The following is a 27,343-nucleotide window of genomic DNA, read 5'->3' as shown; positions in this document are numbered from 1 at the left end:
TATGCAGTATGTTATAAACAACTGCATAAAATGTGTTTGTATGTGTGTTTGTACTTGAGTTAGGAATGCATGTACTTTTGCCATTTCTACAGACAGTGGGTACAGAAAGTTTTCAGACCTTCTAAAATTTTCTCTCTTTTAAAAATTGGAACCATTTGCTAAAGTCCTTTAAGAGCACCCCGTATTGACCGAAAAACTCAGAATTGTTGACATTTTTGCAGATTTATTAAAAAAAGAAAAACTGAATTATCACAAGGTCCTAAGTATTCAGTACTAATGTTATCAATTAGTTATTAAAGTAAAGCAATATACTAACCATTACATTAGGTTGAGCATCCATGCTAATATTGAAAATTTAAAATGCATGGCAAAAGCCAATAACTCTAAATATGTAAAAACTAAATTCAGAAAGTGAATCTATAACTCAAACCATATCCAATTTCACTGCTAATATTGTTGCTTCAAGGCTACAAACACATTTAAGCAGTTGTTTATAACATACTGCTGAAGTAAATTATATTTACTCACAGATTCTGAATGCTTTCAAATGTATGCTGCAGTAGTTTACACACTAACGAATGTGAATCAATTTTGATGGGTGAAAAATCGATAAAGCGTGCATTTCTGCGGGCAGGTCTCAAGAGCCAAATGTGTGACTAGCACACAGTTGACCATGCCAGAAAGAGTTTCTAAAAGTGCCAGCTTGGTGAATAAACAAGCTCTTAAATTCAGCTCTCATCGTTTTGGTCATCTCAGAGCCTTTGACCACTCTCAAGTTGGTCCCAAAGGCACACTTGTGCTGAAACAGCAGGAGCGTGTCAATATAACTGACAGGTGCTCTTTGAATACCGCGACCAAGGACTGTTCATTGGCAATGTGTATGTCATCATCATCCTTAAGGTGATGCACCTGCTCTGCTTGCCTCATGCAGTCACTCCTGGACAGCTCTCCTTTAATTGCCATCCAGCTGATTGATGGATCACAATGCGAGAGTGTGTTATAGGCGCTGCGGAGAAATTAAAAATGGACGCCCCCATTGTAAACACTGGCAAATGCTGATAATTGGCTCTAAATTAGCTGCGCAGACAGCGGCATTGACAACATTGTGATTTTGATACATCGTTGTTGCGAAAATGATCCATAAAGCAACCTTTTAGCAGCAACTGCTAAGATTTTTTTCCTTTCCGCTGTATATTTCATACATTTCCTATAGGCTAGGTTTCCCATTAACGTTGCAAATTGCCCTCTTAAGACCATCATAAAGTTATATGGAGCAGTTCACCTGCTTGTACTATGCACTAAAAGTATGCACTTTTTTATGTGTCACCATGAAGAAAAGGATTTTTATTGTACTTTTGAGTGTGTAGCAGAAGAGTAGGCGCATTTTAGTATATACTGTCACAGGTTGCACTATTATGGGAAATATTTTATAGGTATTACGTTGTGCTGGATGTGCTCTTTGAATTTCCAACTGATATAGGAGACTAGCAGTGCACTTCTGGAGTATTAATTTCAATATACTGCAGTTAGGGAAACTCTAATTCTAATTTACAATGCTGTTTTTAGGAGTGACAAGCTGCGTCCCAGTTTGCGTACTTATACTACACCCTAAAAGTATGTACTTTTTTGTGAAAGAAAAGTATATACTTTTAAGTGTGTAACAGAAGAGTATGCAAACCTTGGGACAAACTACTTCCTTGTTAACAGATCATTATTTTTCTTAGTTATGAGTCCTGTCAACCATCCACACATCATCCACATTTTTTTCATATTTAATTTCCTACCTTATAGGAGAAACAGCAGCAGGATAATCTCCCATTCACGAGTCTTTCATGCAGAGAAATCTCCTCAGCTCTTTGGATAATTATCCAAATTATCGTCCAAACACGTCTTTATAGAAGTTCAGTTTTGTTTTTGCAGATGAAATATAACACAGAAAACGCAATTTAAATATTTTCCAGTTGGCTAGATTTGGCAGTCATACAAACAACTTTACCAAAGCCTCTCTACTTGACAGTTGGTCTTGCGGTCTACTGTGTTTGTAATTTATTTACACTTTTCACCCATGTTTGTAGTTCTAATCGAATTCACGTCCAATACGCAAGTTTGAGGATGGATGGTTCTACACTTAAAATGTTTACCAGAAATAGTAAACCATCCGGGAACTTTTGGCATACTCTTTTAAACATACTATTTTGGTACATACTAATTTAATTTTCAAATACTATTTAGGACGAATAGTATGCAAATTGGGACGCAACAACAATCTGTTCATGTGTTACTACTGAGCAGTGGCTTTTCCCCAATCGCATTGAAATCTTGAGTCACATTTATTGGAATTTTTTGGTCAAACTAATGTTAAATTTTTTACAAATTTATTTATTTAGGCCTGCATATATGATTTATTCATTGCATTAACTTTTTTTTGGTCTTTTTTGGGTTCTTTAGTAAGACACTATTTATTCATTCATTCATTCATTTTATTTTCGCATAGTCACTTTATAAATCTGGGGTCGCCACAGCGGAATGAACTGACAACTTATCCAGCATATGTTTTACGCAGCGGATGCACTTTCAGCTACAACCATACACACTCATACACTACGTACAATTTAGCTTACCCTATTCACCTGTACCGCATGTCTTTGGACTGTGAGGGAAACCGTAGCACCCCGAGGAAACCCACGCAAATGCAGGGAGTACATGCAAACTCCATACAAAAACATCAGACGACCCAGCCGAGGCTCGAACCACCAACTTCTTGCTGTGAGGTACTACCTACTGCGCCACTGAGTCGCCTTCATTCATTCATTTATTGCCAACTGCTGTAATCAAAGTGCAATACTATTAAAGTGTTCCATTTTCTTATACACGTTGTCAAAGCAAGCATCCAGATCTGTTTAGACAGCAATCAATGGAATTTTGTATTGTCCAAAAATCTTGATAAATTCTGAATGTGTTTATTTGCTTTTAAATTGTATTTTCTTTTTATACATAACATTGTAAGTATTTTTTGCATGTTTTTTATATATATAGAGAGAGAGAAACACAGCTCTTGCAGTTAGGCTTGTGGATGATTTCATTCGAACTGAAGTAATTCAGAATTCAAAACTAATTGTTGTATATATATATATATATATAATTATTATAAGTTTTATTGTTTGTTTACTTCTTTATTGTTCTCTATAAATCTTCCATTCTACTCTTTTTATAATATATATATATATATATATATATATATATATATATATATATATATATATATATATATATATATATATATATATATATATATAAATGTATGCGTGTGTGTTTATTTTTTTTTTACATTAATAATTTAGAGAATCATTTTATTATACATGTAAACATTCTCTTCTAACCACCCTCCACAAATTTCCAGCCCTCACAAGACATCAAGCTGATGTGTGAAATAAGTTGTAATAAACAAGTTGTAATAAAAGTAAACAAACAATGATGACACATAAAAGATTAAAACAATGAAGAGTCATACTTTTCCATCCGCATTTCCAGTTAATGTAACATCCAAGTTGTTCATGTATTCAATAAATTTACCCCTAGTCTTCTTAAACATAGATTAGGTTTGACTTGGTGAGGGGTACTGATTTCCATTGTATAGCAATGGATTTTTTTGCTGCTATCAGAGCCATTTTAATAAAGCATTTTTTTTTCCTTTGATTGAGAAGAACTGATTCATCCCTCAATAACATAACTGTTTTCATCAGTCTTGAATTAATCTAACGTGCACCCACTTTTTAAAAAAAAAAAAAAAAAAACAGCACATATTACTAAACAACTAAATAAGAAAGAAAAAATAAATAAAAATAAATAGGAATTATGCGAACTGCTGATTATTCACATGAAGCTGGAAAATCTTAAAAGACCAATTGCAATACACAATAAGCCAATTCTGTGTATACAGGCTACACAATTCAGTTAGTAGTCTACGTGATAAAAAGTATGCTGAAAAATATATCAGCTGTAGCCTAAGTCGTACAGAAAGGCGCATTCTCCTAACAACCTGTACTAACCATGTGTCCTATAAAAATATCAAATCCACGAAATCCGTGTATTTTTATCACACGGTGGACAAGCTTTTTAAAGAGCAAACACACGAAAGACATGATGAACTTTAGACTTAAACTCTGACGTCAGACTGAAGGAATATGCGCTGTGACGCATCCACCGGCGAGCGCTTCTGAAGCGCGTCTCTTTTGGAGTGTGAGGAGGCGATGTATGCGTCAGAGCGGAGAGAAAGTGCGCTCGTTAAGAGAAGAATCAAACCCCGGTAACTGCACAGACGGAGGCGGAGATACAGACACGGCGTTTCTCCAAGAACACACGCGTCTCGTTTGGGACCTTTTACACGACCGTTCGAAATAATGCGGGAATTACGGCTATTTCGAAGCTGACTTTATCTGAATGTAGGCTTTACAGCAAGCGCTGTCGACAGGCTACTGTACAGAAAACAGTTCACAGATCGCGCAGTTCTCCCAGTGCGTAAAACAGACGGACAGGATGGTCGCGCATCACTTCACTTAGATCCACGCAACAGCTACAGACAAACTGGAAATTTCAGCTCCTTTTTTTCTCCGATGGAAGCTCTAAAATATAAAATATGTTATTTTCCTAAAGTTTCTATTTTTTGAAAGAAAACGGATTGCTTTCTTTCTGAATCTTCAAAAGAAAACGTAGCAGAGGTGTTGGTTGTTGTATGGCATTAGAATGGAGATGTGGCGTGGATGCTGAAGGCAGTCAGGATGCTGATGCTGAGAGTTGCGTGGGCTCTAGCGGGAGCGGCGGTCTGCTGTTTTCTCATCGTTCTCATCCACTCTCGCTTCCTAAGAGACGGTAAATGTTTGTTAATTAATAATACGCCGCATGTTTTATTTACCGATTTCCTTAAACTGTACAAGTAGGAGAATGACTCAAATCTCTAGTCTAATGATTTGACTGAGAAATAATGCAGTTTTTTGTCTTTATTGTTTTCACAGTGCGCAATCGTGTCAATATTTCGATTTCAATAGAGGATGACTAACAAATCTAATTGATAGAACTCTGTTTCAACCTCATGTTTAATATGACGATATAACTGATGTTATTTATTTTTATTTATTTATTTATTTATTTATTTATTGAGTTTCTCAAAATAGGTAGAATGCGATGCGTATTTAATAAGTTTTTTTCAATAGATGCCATCTGACGAGTAAATATGTAGTCGAAAAGTGGATGTTTTCTCATTAGTTGATCTGAGGTTTACGCTCATTTATGACGTATTCATAATGCAACAGCATAATACATTAGGCCTGTGTGTCATAAATAATTGTAACCGCAGTTACATCATATGACATTACTCGTTCACATCCCTTAAGAGAAGTAAATTTGTTCAAAACTATTACACTGGGTGCATGTGTTACAATGCATTGTATACATTTTAAAGTATTGTGCTTTAATGTAACTTTTGACATGGGATCTACATAAAAAACCTTACATGATGTAGTTTAAATAAGGTTACAGAAACAAACGCATTTTGTACATGCAGATGGTCTAAATTAATTTCCTAATATAACAACTGCACTTTTTCGTAAATATATTTCATTTACTATGAACAAAAATTTTCCCAGTGATGGGTTGCAGTTAGAAGGGCATCTGTGTAAAGCATATGCTGGATAAGTTGGCGGTTCATTCCACTGTGTTGACCCCAGATATTTTTTTTATTTTATAATGTGTTGCATTGCAGTTTGTACTGATTAATATTGCACTGTATAAAACCTGTTAAAACCATAATAATACTTTAATATTAGACAAGCTTAAAGTTATTTTCTATGACATTACCTTATAACCAGACCATATAAATAATGCAATTTACTATGATGATGGCCATAAACTAATAACAAGTAGACCAGTAATGCAGTAAAGCAGTTCTGTATTCAGTTGGAGGGTAACGTGTCAACACGAATGCTGAAAGGTGAGAAATGGAAGCCACGCAGACAAGTCAGCTAGATACTGCTGCTTCACCTTTACACACTGACACAGTAGATATAGGATGTCCTTTTCAAGAGACATCTATCCTGGCTTCTGCATGTGCCTTAAGGGAAGACAAGAGCGCTTTGTTTATAGATGAGACAGAAGGTCAGCTGGTTTCTCTGCTTAGCTGTGGGGACTGGAGCATATTTCCAACCCACACTGTTCTCCTGATGTAAATATAAAATTTGTTCTGAGAGGGGAAAAATAGGGAAAGTGAAGCAAAAATTTTGCAATACTAATACTGAAACAACGAAAACACAAAAAATGTGTACATGTTTACATAATGCAAGCATATAGAAATATACATGTGCTAACAAAAATAAATACATAGTCTTTACATATTATTACACATACACTTAAAAAAAAGAATTTGACATGAAAAGAAGTGTAATTTACATGTGCGCTGTTTGAATTTGGCTTGATTTTGCCCTCAACCTAATGTACAAACAGCGGGTTATGTCCTTGCTGAATATCAATTTTATTGAACATGATCTGACATAATGGCATATCTGATTGAAGAAATAATGAGTAAGTTGCTTCTCTTTTCTAAAAAAAATACCAATAAAAATAAATAAATAAATAAAAATCACTTGAATGTTCTTAAGAAATGCTTCTTAAGCATTCTAAGCTGACACATAAAAGAGGAAAACTGAAATTCAAATCGTAGCCAATTTATACAACTAAATAACTTTTGGACTGTGATTGATAGTAAGATTATCAGTAAATAGTCGTTTAAATTTAGCTCTTTTTCAAAATGTTTTGAAGATATTAGAAAATTTTTAATTTAGCATTTTATTATACAACTATTCCATTATTCCATTACCACTTAAGCATTCAATAATAAACAAACAGAAAGTTGAATACTGTTGTGACCGTTGAATGTGTCTGCACATCAAATTTAACACTTTCACATTTACAATTTGGCAAAAATGTGTCTCCTTTTGTATTTAAGCATTGCCAACATTGCAAGAACATATTTTAAACTGTAAAAAAAAAATAAATAAATAAAATGAATAAGGTGCATTGCTCTTTGAAACCCTTGCTGAGATAAATTAAGTGCAGAGGTGAGAGCGCATTTGCTTTGGCTGCAAGGTCGCTGCTCAGACTAGAATGCAAGGTAATTTATACTAATAGGCACTGAATAAACTTCCCTGCCTGAAGAAGCAATGCAGGAGAGCTCAGGGAGTCATTTATTCTAAAGTCCTTCAAAGTAAGGTTGATCTATCTATCTATCTATCTATCTATCTATCTATCTATCTATCTATCTATCTATCTATCTATCTATCTATCTATCTATCTATCTATCTATCTATCTATCTATCTATCTATCTATCTATCTATCTATCTATCTATCTATCTATCTATCTATCTATCTTTCTATCTATCTATCTATCTATCTATCTATCCATCCATCCATCCATCCTTCTATCTATCTATCTATCTATCTATCTATCTATCTATCTATCTATCTATCTATCTATCTATCTATCTATCTATCTATCTATCTATCTATCTATCTATCTATCTATCTATCTATCTATCTATCTATCTATCTATCTATCTATCTAGTTACCATTGTTCAAATGGCTGATTTGATAGCAACCATATTAGTGTTCTTCCATAGATGTTTTTGTTACTTGATAGTGGTTCCCAATCCAGGTCCTGGAGTACTACATTTCTGCACATTCTGTGTCTCTATAATAAGACACACCTGATTCAACATCAGCTTGTTAGCAGGAAAGTCTGGACCAGGAATGGGCAACAACAGATCTGGAGTCCGGCACCATCCCTAATCAAAAACACCAGAAAAATATGCTCTGTGTGTCTAGTATTACTTAAAAGTTATAGGCAGGTGTGTTTGATACAGGACTGGCTTGGGAACTTATTGTGAAATGTGATATTATGGTAATAAAATATTAAACTACTCTTGAATTGAATATTCATACAGTTTCATCATTGTTCTGGTGATATAACTGTGATTGTGCTTTTACTTAGTGCAATGTTATGTAGAAGTACATAACTCTAACTGTAAGCCCTAACTTGAAAATGTATGCCCTAATTCTAATGGGAATATTAATCGAGGAAAATGTACATTTAGTTATTTAGAAAATGCTTTGTCCAAAGCAACTTACAGTTGAGGACGCATTCAGGGATTTAACAAGTAGAGGCAATAAGAATTATACAAGAAGATTTATACAAAGGGGCTCAGAGAAGCTCAGACAATTAAGTGCTTTTTTTGTATGTTTGTTTGATTGTGTTTTTTTTTAAAGGTGGTTTGTCAAGCCCACTAACCTCTTTGAAACTCACTTCATAAGTGCACAAAATTATATTTTATTTTTATATAACATCTCCGACTTTCTGAAATCTCACTTACCTTGATTGCTTAAAGTATTTCTAAATTTCTACAGATTTCAGTTACAAACTCAATACATTATTTGCAATATTTTTTAAAAAGTTATTTTTATAAATATAAAACCTATACTGCAAATCAATCCAAGCCTTGTAGAAAGATACCAAAATCAACAGTTTAGAACGATTCAATGATTTTAAATCCCCAGTGTCGTTGTTTGCTGTGAAGATCCAATGATTGCATAATTTTAGTAAACATACTGGTGAACAGTAGTGCAATTAGCAAGTGTTGGTTGTCTAGCTGACAGATGGCAGGCTTATTCATCTAGCGGCCCTTTTCCGAAGGTGCTTAAACTGATAGTGTGGAAAGATTTGCCCTGGAGTGGCACGTCAGTCTGAAGTGCCACTTCACTACTACTCAACGTTTAACACACTGGAAATACCCTGCAGTGAAAACTTATGAATAGAGTCATCATCGTTGTGGCATGAAAATCCCCCTTTTTGTCAAAACCCAAACAAGCTGAGAGGCAGGATCTCTTTTTCAAGGACTGCCAGATCATAGCTTAGAAGTGGTGCCATAGAAATGGAAAACAAGAGAGATTAAGCAAATTTGCTAAGGATATAACCTGGCTGATTCATTTGCCAATGCTTGGCTCGATTTAATAAAGATGTTTCTTTTAATATATATATTTTAAAAAAGTCATTTGAAGCACTTATAAAACAGTTTAGTATGTTTTTTTTTTCTCAAGCAGATTAAATAAATAATGTAACTTTGCTGATATGGTTGGTTTTAGTGGTGACATCTTGACTTGAATACAATCTACTCTCATTTTGCCATTTTTTTAAGTGCGTGCACCCTAATTCATCGTCAAGTGCTCTCCTAAAGTCCTTTCAGAATTATTGCTTAATAAAATAGTGCACTTGAATTACACAATAATTACAGTTTTGCTTGTAGGTTTATTTAGCATTCTGTGTGCTGGTAATTAAATCAATAAACTGTTTTAAATACTACTGATTTAGCCATTTTATTTAGAAATTAGGATTTAAAGGGTTTGTTCACTCAAAAAGAAGAAAACTTGGTCATCATTTACTCTCCCTCATGTGGTTTTACACCTTTATGAGTTTCTTTCTTTTGTTGAAAACAAAGGAAGATATTTTGAAGAATGCTGGTTGCATCCAAATTTAATATACTATGTAAGCCAATGGGTACCAACAACCAGCATTTTTCAAAGCATTTCTTTTGTGTTCAACAGAAGAAACACAAATTAAACAAGTGATGATTAGGAACAAACAATTTTGCAGGACTGTACCTTTAACAAAGCTATATTTGCCATCATTCTATGCTAGAACAAAAATAAACATAAGCAACACTTGACCGAAAGTACTTGAACACACATCACATCATAATTTCAATTTTTAAACTTGCACGTAGGAGTTTTCCCAGTGGACTTGTTGGCAGCATAGCTCCTGCTTCATTTTACTGACCGCGGAAGTCCCTTCATGACACTGCCGGCTCTGAAGGGGTGCTTGAGCGTTTTAGGCACCCTCAAACAAAATAAGAGCACCATCAGTTGAAAGTGTAATAGTGTTTGGCAGATTTTCCCGACTATATCCCAGCCAACACATGCACAGAATCCCTCATCAACACTTCTAATTGAACATGATCTTGCAAATCAGTCTATTAATTTACATGAATTATGAGTATTCTCCTTTCATGCATCCAACATACGCATGATAGATTCTGATTTATGATTTGCAGCTTGTTCGCGGAGTATTTGTAGCAATCATCTCACTGATACTGCTTCATGTTACAGATGAGCAATACCAAACTCGTAGCAATGTGATATGGCTTGATATCGGCACTGATGGGAGGCATGCATTGGCTTATATACAGCCATATTGCACTGCTATGAGTGTGATTTTGCATTTATACAACAGTTTGACAGCATAATCATGTGTATAAAATTGAAAATCAAAAACAGAGACTCTCAAAAACCCTTTTGTACGAGGAACTACTTCTTCCGCCACTCATTCACATCTGCAGCTGATGTCAGAACAGCAGAAACTGTTGCTAGTTCACAAACGTCACTTTAGAGCAAATATTTAAATGATTCCCTAATGTAATGTCTAAAGTGATGATAAGACAGAAAATATTTGCTCACTTTTTAAGATTATAGGCTGAAATGAAATGCCATCAGTCTACAGAGATTACCCAGTAATTCTCAGTTGCAATCAGGATTTAATAATAAATAACCCCCAAAAAGCAAGCACAAACCAAACACTACAAATTTCTTTGGTATAAATACAGCACTACAACATGCAAAAGAGAGAGATTGACTCAGAATGTCACCTGCCTGTTTTATAACGATTTGTTCAGCTTTAGTTTGAAATTGACACTGTAAAAATGCTGTTTTTCCTCCCCTAAGCACTTGTTATGCAGTCTCTGTCGCCCTCTTGTGGTGGAACTACAAAGTTGCACTCTAAACAACTACAGTCTTGACTTAAAAAGCCTCAAAAGTACATTATGTTGTCCAACAGCAGCAATATTTGTCCAACTGTAGAGTGTTCTCTGCTCGATGCTTTATGTAGGTGGAGTAGTACACAAGGGTGAAGAGGCTATTATAGTGCTGTTATTCGTGGCACGACTATCAGCCAATCAGATTCAAGAACCAGACAGAACTGTTGTATAAATACATAAAAAACAATTATATCCGTTTGATCTTTTCTTTACATGGACTTTCAGAAGTAAATGTACAGAACCGTCAGGATTACTTACTGTTACTTAACATTTGTAACACATAGGCCTTTAGGAGCATGGCTGAACACCCTTTTAGTGGATGCAGATTATTACATTTCTGCTTTTGTTCTTACAGAATGTATCTGTAAAATAAATGTGTGTTATTAGAAACTGAATAACCTTCCAAAAAATTAAATTAAATAAATGAATGAGTGGATGGATGGATTAGTTGATGGATGAAAGAAAGAATGCATGGATGAACACACAGTGGCTCAGTGGAATGATCTGTGGTCTTTTTTTCTTGCAAAGCACTTCCTGTTTTAGCAAGATAATATCTCTTTAAAAATAGATATGTTGTTAAAGAACTTCCTCTCGCTCCATGTTGAAGCCAATGCTTCCCTCGAGAATGGAAGATCTATAAGTTCATGCCCCAGCTGCTGGGTTAACATATTTGTTACACACAAAATTGCTTGCCCAAGCAGTATCTGAGGGGGCATTTCTTACAGATTCATTGATAGATACATTTCAGATGTTGAAATTTGAAACAATATTGTGCTATTTAACGTTTTTTTAACCCTCTCTGTGGTAATAAAATAAAGAGAACACTTGGAGTTACATTGTGTTGTTTAGGTGTTCCCTTTATTTATTTATTTATTGGCTGTATATAATGTAGTGATTTAGTACTGAAGCTATTTTGTTAATACAAGTTGCAGGGAAGCATTGGCGCATATCTGTACTCCTGATAGTTTCTGTGTCAAATTACGTGTTCATTATACAGTTCTACACATTCCAGCCATCAGAATGACTATTCAGACAAAACATGGTTCATTTAAAAAAGGCACATACAGATGTGTTCACTGGTCTTCCTGAAAATTCTTTGAGATATGCTACATCACTGTTTTTCCCCCTTCTGTTGGATAATAAAGACCTTCATTTTTCGCTGTCCTAGTCATTGCCATATGGCCAGTTTGTGTGAGGAAGGCAATCATGTTGTGATTACTATTGCCTGTAGCAAAACAACATCCACTTTGTCTTCCATCGCCCCATGATTGCTATTCTTATTTCCAATTGAAAATGGAATTAAAGGCAATGGCATTTAATGAATGTCTTAAGATGCAGGGTGTCACATTCCTTTAGTCTTGCATCCTTGAATAAATTGCATGCAGCTAACAATTTTGTCTTGGAAGCAGTAACATGGCAAAAGATATACGTTTATTTGTAAGCTATGATGACTTGAAAAAGCAAGAAGACCATCTCCTGAGATGGTATTCATTGAGCCTTTTATTTCATTGGAAGTAATGAGGGTCTTTGATGTTTTTGTCCTACAAATGTTAGTTGTAAATGAAGGCATATCCTTCAATGCATGATCAAACACTAGTGATCAGTCTCCCTCTAACAAGTAACACCAAAGTCAAATAAAAGTATGCTTGTGTCTAACTGTAATAATCATGCTTCCTGTAAATTGCTTGCTTGAGAAGTCTTTAGGCTCTAAATACACTGTATTTCTCTTTAAATATTTGTAAATATTTCATCACCTAAGTTATAAAAATATATAAAAATAAATAAATAAATAAACAAAAAAATAAATAAATTATATATATATATATATATATATATATATATATATATATATATATATATATATATATATATATATATATAATTTGTTTATTTTTTTGTTTATTTATTTACAACAGAATGGTAATTTTGAATGGTAAATTTACATCAAAATCAAGATAATGTTTTACACATAAAATTAATGCTTACAAAATGAGAGTCATTACTTTCTCCATCTTTATTCAGTTTTTCATAGCAAATTAAAACTTAAATCATGTTATCAAACTCACACTGAAAAATTTATCTTAATACAACAGACATATTTTGTATTATTTTCTCATTCATTTCAGCTCACCATAAGCAGATGATTTAAAGGTGCCATACAGTGCATTGAAACGGTTAAATTGTTCTCTCATATCTACATAATAGGTACTTGACTTGTTCAAAAACAATTTTATATCCTCATTTATAAACACAGAATGATGATCACTAGAACATAAGCTTTAAGGCGCAGTATGTAAGTTTTAACACCCAGTGGTTGAACTAAGTATTGCACTTCTACGTCGAAATACATGCAAGCGCAGGTTGCTAGATTGACAACACCAACAAAGCCTGATTTAAATCATGTTCTAAATAAAAGCAACGATACAGGATAAAATGAATATTTTTTTCATAATAAGAGGAGTTTTTGTCCTAACTAAACCCTGATTTATATTTTAGAAAAGGCTTTTATTTGCAGCCGAACAACAGAATACCATGACAATGTTCACCGTACACCTCATGTGATTTATTCAGTGTTAAATGCTAATGTGAGTTTGAACCCCAATTTACTAGACATATTGCCATACCACTGAAAGCAGAATCAGATAGTTTACCTCAGATTTTAAAACTAAAATAAACCATTTAAAATTTTACTTAAGAACTGTGACTTAGTGCAAGCCAACACATATCAGTGATACAGCCTCTACATAAATTAATGTTACAGGTTTAATATATATAAATGGTAATATTAAAATCTAATTGATATATATATATATATATATATATATATATATATATATATATATATATATATATATATATATATATATATATATATATATATATATATATCAATTAGATTTTAATATTACCATTCGTTGGAGTGCAGTGACTGTACATATATTCTGAATGGCTGTATTTAATTTTGTGTTGCCTCTGCGTCTGGTACAGCTAAAATGCTTATCACTGCTAATCTCCTCATGTAGCTTGTTGTTAGGACAGAGTGTTACAATGTAAGCTGCTCACCTAATGTTTACATTTGTAATGTTTATGTAATTTGCTAATAAATAACCATTTCATGTGGAACTCTGAATTTGGGTCTCATTTTGGAGTCTGCTACTGTCCACCAGAAGTTACATTGTGGTCGTCAATGCATACTTGACCTGGCTCTCTACCTGAATGAATGATCAAAATACAAATGACATTTTTCATCAAAGCAACACGTGGTGCTGAAATATAATTGGCTAAACTAGCATTGGCCGGGTTACAAAAAAAAAAAAAACAAAGACAGACGATCTGGCACATAACACATGTTTTCAAGACAGAATATCTGACTTCAGCATTGTTTTTCAGACAAACAAGAATGTTCACTATGTATGTTTCTTAAATATCCACAAACATGTTATGGTATAACAACAATGTGATGAATTATGAAATAAAATAATCATACTTCATTTGACAAACTTTTTTTTAACAAATACAAAGTTAACTTATGAATATGTGAATATTTTCAAATTAAATGTCCAATGTCAAGTCCAAGTTCTTTGATATTTTGAACAGAATACAACTTTAATGTATGTGTGCGTGTGTGTGTGTGTATATATATATATATATATATATATATATATATATATATATATATATATATATATATATATATATATATATATATATATATATATATATATATATTTGTTTAAAATTTAAAGTAAAATGTTTATAGTATATTGGATGCAAATCACATTTACTGTCTTGTTTCTTGCTAGCAGTAGGTTACCCAACCTATGTTATTAAAAGCAAACTTTTTATTCTCTAAATGTTAGCCCTATAAGTACAAAAGCGAATGGCAGTTTTAGTGGAACAGAATTGGAATATATTGTCTTTTTTACACAATTCATCACCATTACACTTGTCACTATTATTTAACTTAGTGGTGTTTAGATAGTTGCAATATGTTAGCAAAAACAGTTCTTGTATGTTTGTGTACCTGTGTGTGCACAATATACATAAATATGTTCTGTAAATGTATTTTATTCAGAATGAAAATGGACACTAATGTAGATTGCTAGGAGTTTTATGGCTCACCTTGCTTTTCCAGATTTTTCTTTCTTTCATTTTTTTTTGTGTGAAATATTAGATGTTCATTTATTTTGCATGGTCCTACATTAGGAGCTTCCTAAAATAACATTATATTTAATTTTATTCAGTCCCTTAGTCCATTTATTCACAGTGCATAGATTTTTAATGATAATTAAATGGTTTTTCACACACTATCACAACTGGAATATGAATCACAGAAATATTTTATAGCGCAGACATAAAAAGGAAAGAGAGAAAGAGGGAAACATTTAATAATGATATTTATTCAGCAAATTAAATCGCTAGCCTTGCAAAATTTGCCTGCTGAACGGACAATAAATTATCCCTTTGGTGGCTCTGTAAGCCCAGGGATAACATCGCAACCAATGATATTTGAGAAAATGCTAGAGGCACACAGCTGGATCATCCGTGTTCACATCAGATTGAGTGCAGGGGAGGAGAGATACACGGAGGTCCTGACAGATCGGTTCAATTTAAACATAATTACAACACACAAAGCAGCAAATACACACCTATATTTTAGCATTATTTTTTATTAGCGCCAGTTTAAATATTCTACACCAATAACTGGATAGATACTGCTCTTATTTTACTCAAACATGTGAACTTGTGTTTAAACTGTCTCCATCAATTAAAGTGAAACACTCTATAACATACATTTTAAGGTTACATGTGTTAAGGCATGATTATAGATCACTTTAAAAAATAATCTGTAAAAAAATAATAATAAAAGTAAAAAAAATGGCTGCTGTGATTAAGGTAGAAAGAAAATCAAAGGTTTTTGGAAAACTACTGTATTTCACTTATGTATAGGGTTATACACCAATGTGTTAAAGTAATAACATTTAAACATTAAAAAATCAACAAATGGGAATGAGAAGCTGCTCAGTCTCATCCATACAACTACTCAACATGTTAACATACATTATGTTAAAGTAGCATAATAAACATTATTAATCAAAATTAGATGTAGCATAAAACACAAAATGATGAGAAACAAATAAATAAAAAGAACCATAGTAATGTCAGCATAGAAGTAAAGTGTCAGTCAGGGAATTCTGGGAAAGTCAATTTACGGTCATTCATATATTATAGACATGTAGTGCTAACCAGGTTACATATTTTTACTGTAGCTTTTATAGATTATACCCTTAAATACATTTCTGGTGAACACCAAATACATCCCAGGAACTAAGTTTTTTTTTTTTTTTTTTGCTTGTCTGCCAGAGGCCTCTGTGTATGCTTTTTGAGATATCAAATTTCCCTCGAGAGTGCCATTCGCACCTGCCAGGGGCCGCTGTTGACTGACTGACTGAACGACCAATAACCCTACCAACCCCCTCCCTAAACCTAAGTGATAATGTTTTAAATAACACATATTGACCAGCGCCCACCCCCTTCCCTAAACCTAACAGACAGTGTTTTGAAAAGCAATCCAGACAAATGAATCATTTTTACCACATTTTCAGATTTGACCACATTCTCAACCTGTTTTTCACCTGTTTGTTTTATTTTTGGGCTTTTGTTTTTGCCTTACCTGCTTTCTAGAACTGTTCTTCGCCAGACAAGAACCCTTTTATCGCAGTCAACTCGGTTCTGCATCTCAAATGTACATGATGTACATGACGAGCCACTGGAAAAACTCAGACGGAGCTAATCGGTCAGCTAGGCATGGAAAGGAATGATGTCATACTGCCACATTGCGTTTAATAGATAGATAGATAGATAGATAGATAGATAGATAGATAGATAGATAGATAGATAGATAGATAGATAGATAGATAGATAGATAGATAGATAGATAGATAGATAGATAGATAGATAGATAGATAGATAGATAGATAGATAGATAGATAGGTCCCCTCTTTGATGTTCAATGTACTTTTAATTAACTTTGAGTTATGTTTTATATTTTCACAGCAGACAGGGATAGCCGGACGGATGTTTCCTGATGTTAAACATGTAAACAAATAGATTAAATATGATGTGGGTGTAAAATATGAGCTGGAACCATCCTTTTCAAAATGGGAAAAGCACAAGCTTGTAGTGGGTGCAATAATTGTGTTAACTAACTGATGAAACAAAAAACCATCACCCTGTGGTGCAGTGTGCAGGGGCTGGTGATGAGCTGTCCAGACAGTGATTAAATAACTGGCACCGTTGGTTACACATGGCTTGAATGTGCTAAGAAGCTTCACTCTCTCGTCAGTATAACTGCTGGCTAAATAGACCACAAATGACCCAAGACTAAGCATGTGTGGCAAAGAGCTCTGGTCTTTGTAAGGTAGCAAGAAGTCTTTACTATTTCCTCAAATGTGGTACCTTGTAGAAAACAAACTGACTTATATGAATTCATATTCATGCATCATTGGACAATCCTGTCATTTTTGTCCCCTGAGTCAACAAACAGTGTTTCTGCCGTATCTTAAAATATGTGCTTTTTTGTGCTTGATTGGTTTAGAAATCACTCTTGTAGAAATGACATTTTACACATGGAGCAAAATTGGAAGGCTTTGTCTAAGGCAAAAGTAATACAAATCGAAGTGCATTCTATGTATCCCATAAGATAAAATGAAATACTACATTTTTTATAGTCATTATGCATTATTTGTTAATTATATATATATATATATATATATATATATATATATATATATATATATATATATATATATATATAATTTACAACCTCTGAGACATGATAAAACACTTGAAGTTTATAAAAAAATACAATTTGCAGAATTCTCCCCCTCTTTCTGCTTATTAAAGACGGATGTTGGTGGTGTTTTTGGGGAAGTTGCCATGGAGACAGTAACCCATGAAAAGGTAATTGAAGCCGACCATGGGTCGTGCTCTACCCTGTGTGAAAAGGGCAACAGAAAGAGAAAGATACCTTGTGAGAGAGAAAGATTTAAGAATAGACAAAGGAAAATAAAAAAAGAGGACGTGAGATTTTCTCACGGGTTTCTACTCCACTCTCAGAGGGAATGCTGGGTAGTTTCATGTGAAAACAGTCTTTAATTACTGACCGCACAGTGTCATTACTAACAGCGGGGGACCAGTAGCCAGTTATTTGTGGATGTGAGTTTCGAAATAATTAACTGTCTTCCTGTTTACTAAGCGGCAATGCTAGTCAAACAGACAAGCTTCTGGGAATGTGCCACAATAGAGAGACTGTTAATTATAAAGCAGACATGATCTTGGTGCTGTAGACCAGCGGTTCCCAACAGGGGCATTGCGGCCCATAAGGGGGCCTCAGCGAGCTTTGTGGGGGGCCGCGTCATATTTTAAAAAAATCAAAGCAGTGGACAGCAGTATTGCTGAAATGAATATACAAACCGAATCAATATATATTTACACTAGTGGTGGGCTGTTGATGCGAGATTCTTTTCGTGTGATAAAAAATATTTGCTGTTAATCTATTCTCCAAGTTAGGTTAGGAGCTGGGTCTATTCTACGCAAGCTATGATGAGTTTCACCTTTATATATTAGCGCGGATGTATAACTGACCGATGAGCCGTCTGACAAAAGAGTGGCCTTCTGAATCAAGTCAGCAGGATGTCTGACTTTAACTTCAGTTCTGCAGTTTCACATTAACTCATGAACATTTAATTCATTATCCTGTGACAAGCTGGAGTATTAGACGCAAATAAGGAGTAAGGACTGTTGAGAGTGTTATGGAATTCAATAGCGTCTTATAAAACGGGGTGACACAGGGGCGCAGTAGGTACTGCTGTCGCCTCACAGCAAGAAGGTTACTGGGTTGTTGGTTCGAGTCCCGGCTGGGTCAGTTGGTATTCCTCTGTGGAGTTTGCGTTCGCGTGGGTTTCCTCTGGGTGCTCTGGTTTCCCCCACAGTCCAAAGATACAGGTGAATTGGGCAAGCTAAGTTGCCTGTAGTGTATGAGTATGTGTGTGGATGTCTCCCAGAGATGGGTTGCGGCTGGAAGAGTAACAACGTGCTGGATAAGTTGGCGGTTCATTTCGCTGTGGCGACCCCTTTTTTTATAAATGGACTAATCCGAAAAGAAAATGAATGAATTAATCTTATTGAACATCATTTATTTTCTTCACTAATTATCATTGTAGAACAGTTTGTGATGCATTTTTAAACAGGAGATGAGCCCCTGGTCTAATGTGCCACCTGGCTTGAGAAACCTGTTTTCAAAGACTTATTATTTTGGTAGCACACATATTCTGAATGCCTTCACCAGAATTCAAATGAGCCATTTTAATCTAGGTTAAAAAAAAAAATCTATACCTATATAACAATACATAAGCATATTGTTTGTTTGAAAACAACATTTTTTTGTCATCATTACTGCAAACTTATATAAACGATTATATCATTAAATGTGGAGGGGGGCTTTACAATATTTTCTGGGGAAAAAGGTTGGGAACCACTGCTGTAGACCAATGTGAATTTGAGTACAGGAAGAAAAACTCCTACCCCTGGTTGCATGTCACAATTGATTGATTGATTGATTGATTGATTGATTGATTGATTGATTGATTGATTGATTGATTGATTGATTGATTGATTGATTGGAGGGTGGGTGGATGGATGGATGAATTAATAAATTAATTAATGAAAAGAGACAAATATTAGTGGTGTTTGCTAATGCTGTTGGTACATAGAAGCTTTAAATAATCATTTATTAAGCTTCCACATCTAATTGTGTTTTAAATATGGATGATGCTGGCAATTGTGAAATTTAATGTTTTTATTTATTTTTTATTCTATTGTTTTTTTTTTTTTTTGGGGGGGGGGGGGGGTGGATTTTTATACATTGTAGTTTGCTATAAAGGCAAATACTGTGCATTCAATTAAGACGACATGATTCGTAAATGTTAACTGTGCGTTCACACCAAAATTGGTGAGAGTGTTAAAATAGCCGGAAGTCATTAATTTTCAATGGCAGCCGCCAGCGATAAGCCGCGAGGAGCAATGTGCAGTCCTGTTAATTTTGGTTTCCACCACAGCTGTTCCCAAGGGTTTGATTACTGCAGATTTACAATGTTTTCTCACAGGGATATGTATAAAAAAAAAAAATTACTGGCGAGTTACTGATGTATGATGCGGGAATGTCATGCCACAATACAAAACTGTAATGATATTGCTGCTTCAGAATATTTCAGACATATGAGAGCAAAGCCACAGCACATGCACCTTGATCTTCCATTGTTAAATGACGTTGATAATTGTGCATAACTTTCACCATATAAAGCACGTTTTATGCAGAAATGTAAGTGATTTGCTGATATGCTGCAACAGCCCCTTTAAATACAAGATCAGTGTAGCAAATTTTGACGATCTTGCTGATGGATGTGTGAAGGCAGACACCATTGCCACAATGTCGACCAGAGCAAACTTTGACGCTCTCACCGCCTTTAGTGTGAATGCAAAGTAAGGCAATACATGTTCAAAAAAGGCTTTCTTAAGGCAAAACACAGTTTCTGTTTGGAAAGAATAAAGATTTTTTTTTTATCCAGATTAGTTTATGAAGAGAGAAACACAGCACATGCTGAAATCCAGATTATCAAAGACAATGAAGGATATGGGTGCATCCCAGGCAGCTCTCTTGCTCCTGGGGTCATAAATCAGTATGTCATTTCTACAAATTTAAGCACTGATAAGGACATTAAGGACACTGGATCACAACACATCAAGATACCCATGGTGACATAAGAATGTCTTTGTTGTACACTGTACAGTGTCATTAAAAAGTATGAAAAACTGATAATTTTCATTCATAAATATATTCATAAATGTCTCATTTTAAATATTATTTAACATACATTAGATGAATGCATAGCTATGTGCATTTTAATTTATTTATTTTTACATCTACCTCAAGTAATTAGGTTTGGTGAATTGGTTTACGTGATTTATGCTTAAAGTATAGTTCACTAAAACTTAAATTAACACTTTTTTTTTTCTCCTGAACACCTGAAAATGAAGAAATTTTGAATAATGCAATAGAAGTCAACAGATGCTTTTATAGGCACAAAAAAATCATTAAAGTAGGTATTATGAATTGTCAATATACAACACTTTTACAAAATGTAATAATCTATGTTAATATAAATTTTTGCATACATTTTTAACATTTCTTGGTATCAGTGTATTACAAATAAGCATTTAACATTTATCATCAACCTAAATTAAAAATGCTGGCGAATTGTAAATCGTACAATGAAATGTAAATCATATTGCCATTAATTTTAACTCATTTAAAATATTTATGTATATACAAGCACAAATACATTTTATAAATTAGAAATAAAACAAACAAACGCGAAATAATAAATGCTTAAACAAATGTTATCCATTGTTTGCTAATCATGTTTAGTGAAGCCATATTAATAACAATGAAGAGAATGTATAAAATCAAGACTGATTCTGATAGCTAAGACAGCTGCCTTGCCACATTGCTGCCCATAGCTGTAAGTGATAGACAGCAGTTTCACATACTGGTACCTACAAGGCACAATAACATTATGTCTGTTCACTTAAAATAAATTCAACTGAGTAAAAATGACCACAATGTTTGGTGAATTAACTAACTGCATTTATGTCAGCCTCATAATTATTTATTTTTCTTCCAGTAACCATTAAACACTTAAGTGAAAGGGTATTATTGGCAATGAAATATGTAATTATGCTGCTCCCAAATTTCAATATGAGTCTGGTATTAACAAGAATAAGAAGCTTTGAGGGTGGCATAATGGCTCAGTGGATAGAACTGTCACCTCACAACAAGAAGGTCACTGGTTCTAGTTCCAATTGAGCCAGTTGGCATTTCTGTGTGGAGTTTGCATGTTTTCCTTGTCTTCACGTGGGTTTCCTCTGGGTGCTCTGGCTTCCCCCTCATTCCAAAGACATGTCCGTAGTGTATGAGTCTGTGTGAATGAACGCATATGGGTGTTTCCCAATACCGGGTTGCTGCTAAAAGGACATCCACTGTGAAAAATATATGCTGGCAGTTGGTGGTTCATTCCACTGTGGCGACGTCTGAAATAGAGACTAAGCTAAAGAAAAATTAATGAATGAAGTCTTGAATATTGCAAACATATTATATCATTTTAATAATATTTGGAAAAATTGTGTACTTCTTACTCTCTGCTGGCCAGTGTTAGGAGATAAACAAAATAACTATTGAGAGTTGAACAGTTGTTTAAGGGTTCAAATTTTTCTTATATACTCTAACATAAAAGTTAGAAGAACACAGCTGTGACTGGGAAGAATGATATTTCACTTCAACTGCAATATCTGTTTATATACTTTATCTCAGCTGCACTCTCAGTTCAATTCAATTCATCTTTATTGTGTCAAAGCAGCTTCACATAGAAGATGTCGGCCCAGTTTTCAGACTTTAAGTTCAGTTTAGTTCAGTTCAGTGTGGCTTAATTTTCACTGGTGAGAGTCCAAACACTGAAAAGTAAATTTAATCGATGCAGCTTCACAAGAACCATAAAAGCAAGTGGCGACAGCGGCGAGGAACAAACTTCACCAATTGGCACAGACTACAACAGTCAATATCAACATTTCACTTTTAGTTGCTTTTGTCTGGTCTCGAAGAGTTAATGTAATGTTGTGGAAGTCTATTTGTCGTATTTCGGGGAGAGAACTTCAAACTCCACATATACTTAGAGAAGGAAGAAAAGTAAAAGCACTACTGCTGTTCTCAACTCAAGGAGAAAAATCGATGTCAAGTGGTATGTTTTTTGAGGGAGTATGCCAGGCTCTTTCTAACCTTGAGTACAATAGAATTACACAAGCAAAGTGCTTTAAGCTTGATGGACTTGAAATATTGATCTTTTTTTTAACCTGTCCATCCTTTTTCGAGTACTTACGTGGGACCAACTCATGGGGTCATCTGTCTCAGCAGGGAACCCTAGACTTCCTTCTCCCCAGACATTTTCTTCAGCTCCTATGGGGCGATCTCAAAGCATTCCAAATCTTCCCTGAAGACTCTCACAACATGTTTGGGTCTGCCGGATTCCGACATGCCCAAATGTTTTTCTCTGCCAGCGGGTCCAACTTACCAGCAGATGGTGTTCAGTTGCCAGCTCAAGAGTTCAAAACATGCAGTCGATGTTTAGTTATTTATAAAATGCATTCACTGTTGAGAAAGGCGTTTCATGTGACAAGCTTTTTATACAATCTAATTTTTGTTATTTGAAATTTGTGAATACAAGATTGATGCGTAATTGTTTGGAGCTTTGCATCTTAATGTCTGGTTGTGCACTTCAAAATCCGGAACAATAAGTACATTTCATGCTTCAATTCGCTTACAAAATATGTACATTTTGTCCAAAATTAAAATGTGAGTAGTGCAAAAATGCCTGGCACAGTGCTAAGATATAACATGGACTAAGGTTGCAAGTGGACTGAGGTGCTTCGAGTGCTTTTTTAGGCCAGTGGATGCTATGGAGTTCTGGCTGTTTGATAAGTGATCCCTTGCTAGCCCAAGCACTATCCATAAGTATCCCCCAAGTAAATAGCACAGCTGTCCTCAACAAGCTGCATGAGCTGATGAATCATTCATGTTTCAGCACAAACAATGTGGGGCAAGTCATAAACCAATGTTAAATAACTAGAAGGGAATTTACCAAACAGGTGTGCCACTTTAGCGCACATTTACTTGTTTAGTAACAACCCATAATCTATTTTATCTGTGTTTTGTTTTTTTATTGAAATAGCATACTTAACTTTTTTGCACAAGCTACCTTTTTAAGTTAGGTTTAATGTAAATTGACAATATGTGACAAAAATAAGTGCAATTTAACAATTTAAGTATCAATTAAACTAGCTAAGTAGCTAAATAACCAACTTGTATTTATTTATTTTATTATTGATTAGTTAGTAATCCATTGTACAATGTATGTACAGTGTGACAAATTGGAAATTACAATAACACTTTAGTAAAGGGATCAATTCTTACAATTAACTAGTGGATTATTACTTGCCTGTTATTAAGATGTTGGCTATTTATCAGTAGTTAATATATTCTGCATGATCTAATTCTCATTCCAGGCTCGTTGCATACCCAGGTCTACATTTCTGGGGACAGCAAAATACATAACCAGAGCTACATCTGCTCGCAGTTTTTGTTTTTGCAAATCAACCAGAGGCCACTGTGTATGCATTTTGATAATCACAAATTTTCTCGCATAAATCCACAAGAGGCTGAATTATACACTTCAGCCAACCAGGCCATCTTGCTGTCGACTAATTGACTGACCGACTGACTCACAAACCCCTTCTCTAAACCCAACCGATAGTGTTCGCACTTAAACCCTGTCATTACAGTCAGCTCCATGTCTCAAGTCCAAGGACAAACGTGGCAAGTTACTAGCCAAAGTAGTAACACCAAAACATGGAGGTAAACGGTTAGCTGGTAGCGTGAAAACGTTTGGTGACATCATACCACCCTGTAGCGTTCATTTTAAAGAAGAAATGCAGTCAGATGTACCTCTGGCTACTTAATGCACGCTCTCCAGACACGTCGACAGGGGTGTGCATCCACAATGAGTCTGTTTTGCTTATTCTACAGCCCTTATTTCTAATACCTGAACCCAACTTCTGCCATAATAACTATTAATAAGCAGCACATTAGGAGTAAATTGAACTGTATTTATGTTAATAGCGAGATTTGTACATTTATGAAACTACTTGAATGGTTAAAACTTTAGTGTGCAGCTAATTAATTCTCACTATTAACTTGTAGCATATTAGCACACATATTATTAACATATTGGCCCATTTATTATTAGTTAAATAATTTGTTTATTATTTTAGATGCTGCCTCTGTGAATTTAATGTTTAGTTTTAGGTGTTTATTTAACTAAAATTTTGTTTTGGTTAGCAACAGAGTTAGTTGTACTGTGGAACTTCAAACTGTATTATGATTACATTTTTGGGAAAGCAGTAATGTAACGAATTACTTTTTTTTTTTTGTGTGTCATTTGGTTACAGTTACTAAAATTAATGTAACTGGATGATTTTTGTTACAAATAGTTTTTGGAGGTGAAAATTTGCTTCTTTTAAATCATATTAAATTGCTGGAGAACACAAGCTGAGTGGTTGCTGTTGAGAGTGGCTACTTCCTAAAGTGGAAATACAGACATTACTTTGATTTCATTAAGTGTAAAACAAATATATTGCTGTAAAATGGAGTTTAAAGAACTTTCAACTTCTTTTAAGTCAAACAGCAAGTTCAAGCTCTTGATTAGAAAGCATTATTTGACAATACTCATCGCCAAGGAGGATACCGGCCAAAAACACGGTGGCCCAACTCAGCCTAAACAGTTAAATAGATTTTTATTTTTATTTTTTTATTTAATGCTTTTTTCATATTATGGATGTCAAAAAAAGTGTTTAGAGAATTTGAAGTTTTTTAAGTCTTTTGAATATGTCAAGCAGCTGTGATCAACCTATTGTAATGTTTTTTTTTTAGTATTTTTATAGGTATATTGTATATGTTTTAAAAGTAACTTTAAAGTAATTAGTAATTTAAATGCTTTTTACATTAAGTAATTTGTAATGTAATCAGATTATAATGTTCCAATAGTAATCAGTTATTTGTAATTACTACTTTTAATTAATAAGTACCTTACTCAACACTGGTTAGCAACATAAAACATGCCACACTAACATGCACCTTGGTAGTGCCAAGGTATTTTTGTAGTTCAGTATTAATAATTAATGTACCACAGTAATAACATGGTACTGAATGCCGTTATAACAGTGGTCCAGATCAGATGCTGCTGTTTTCTTTCATAGGGACCTAATATGAGTGTAGGACGACATGTCTAGTTCAATTACTCATTTTGGACATAAATAAATTAACTGACACAGTTAATCACCATAATCCATCATTTGCTAACATGCTTTTCAGGAACTTGCCACAAAGTAGACAACCCACTCCACCTGAGGTCTAGAACATTGTGTGAAACTTGTTTCCGTGGTTCTGGCAGCTTGTATTCTACCTTTTAATTATGGCTCATGCACGGCCATAAATCTACATCAACACAGCCACTTCACCAGCTCAATGCATATTCATTATAAAGGCTAAATATTCATGAGCAAATGGCAATGTGAAACTGCGTACAACCATAATCATAAAATACAATCACATGCCAAAGAAAAAAAGATGTGACTCATGGTAAGATATTATAATTTATTCTTTTTTTAATGCAAATCTACATACATACGTTTAATATTTTCCCATCGGTATTGGCCAAACGTTTGATGCAGGTTTCCTGTTGTCAATGTTTTGTCAACCTATTACATTATCATAATTGTTTTAGTTGACTCTAATTCCTCATTAATTATTTAGTATATTATTGGAGTGAAAAAAATATATAATATTAAATTATATATATTCTATATATTATAAATTATATATTATATATATTATATTAATTATATATATATAAGGGGGGTCTGGTTCGGGGACCACAGGGTTACATCTCTGTTATTCACAAGCAATGTTGTTCTGTTGGCTTCATCGAACATGGACCTTCAGCATCCACTGGGTTGGTTTGCTGCCGAGTGTGATGTGGCTGGGATGAAAATCAGCACCTCCAAATCTGAGGCCTTAGTGCTCCACTGGAAAAATCTCCAGGGGTTGGAAGAAAGTCCTTACCGCAGGTGGAGGAGTTCAAGTATCTCGGGGTTTTGTTCACAAGTGAGAGAAAGACGGAACGTGAGATTGACAGGTGGATCGGTGCAGCAGCAGTCCATTGTGGTAAAGAAGGAGCTGAGCCAAAAGGCAAAGCTTTCGATGTACCTGTCAATCTACGTTCCTACTCTAACTTTGAGTCATGACTGAAAGGACAAGGTCTCGAGTACAAGCAGCCGAAATGAGTTTCCTTTGCAGGAGGGCAGGGCATACCCTTATAGATAGGGTGAGGAGCTCTGTCACCGGGAGGAGCTCGCAGTAGAGCTGCTGCTGCTCCACATCGAGAAAAGTCAGCTGAGGTGGTTCGGACATTTCTTTCGGATGCCTCCTGGACACCTACCAAGGGAGATGTTCCAGTCATGTCGCACCAGGAGGAGCACTTGGGGAAGACACAGGGCATGATGGAGGGATTATGTCTCTCAGCTGGCCTGGGAACGCCTCGAGATCAGCAAGAGGATGTGTCTGGAAAGAGCGTAGTCAGGAGTTCTCTGTTAAGACTGCTGCTCCCATGACCCTGCACAAGATAAGTGGATGAAAACGAGATAAGATGAGCAATTATATTATTCTTATACTTGATAAGTATAAATAGTACCAAGGACCAATAG

At 34.7% G+C, this 27,343-nt stretch overlaps 1 protein-coding gene across 4 annotated transcripts in view; it reads left to right on the top strand.

Annotated features, from left to right (window-relative positions):
- Nucleotides 1–27,343, top strand: part of tafa5a (TAFA chemokine like family member 5a) — a 147,373-nt gene that overhangs the window by 46,251 nt on the left and 73,779 nt on the right. The window contains 1 exon segment of one of the 4 annotated variants that reach the window (NM_001430369.2): nt 4,253–4,869. In NM_001430369.2, the coding sequence (NP_001417298.1) occupies nt 4,761–4,869 (109 nt within the window). In that variant the 5' untranslated portion in view covers nt 4,253–4,760. 4 annotated transcript variants of the gene reach the window in all.

This window comes from Danio rerio, chromosome 4 (assembly GCF_052040795.2).
Source record: "Danio rerio strain M-AB ecotype USA chromosome 4, GRCz13ab, whole genome shotgun sequence".
Classification (NCBI taxonomy): domain Eukaryota; kingdom Metazoa; phylum Chordata; class Actinopteri; order Cypriniformes; family Danionidae; genus Danio; species Danio rerio.
This window is presented reverse-complemented; position numbering and strand designations above follow the sequence as displayed.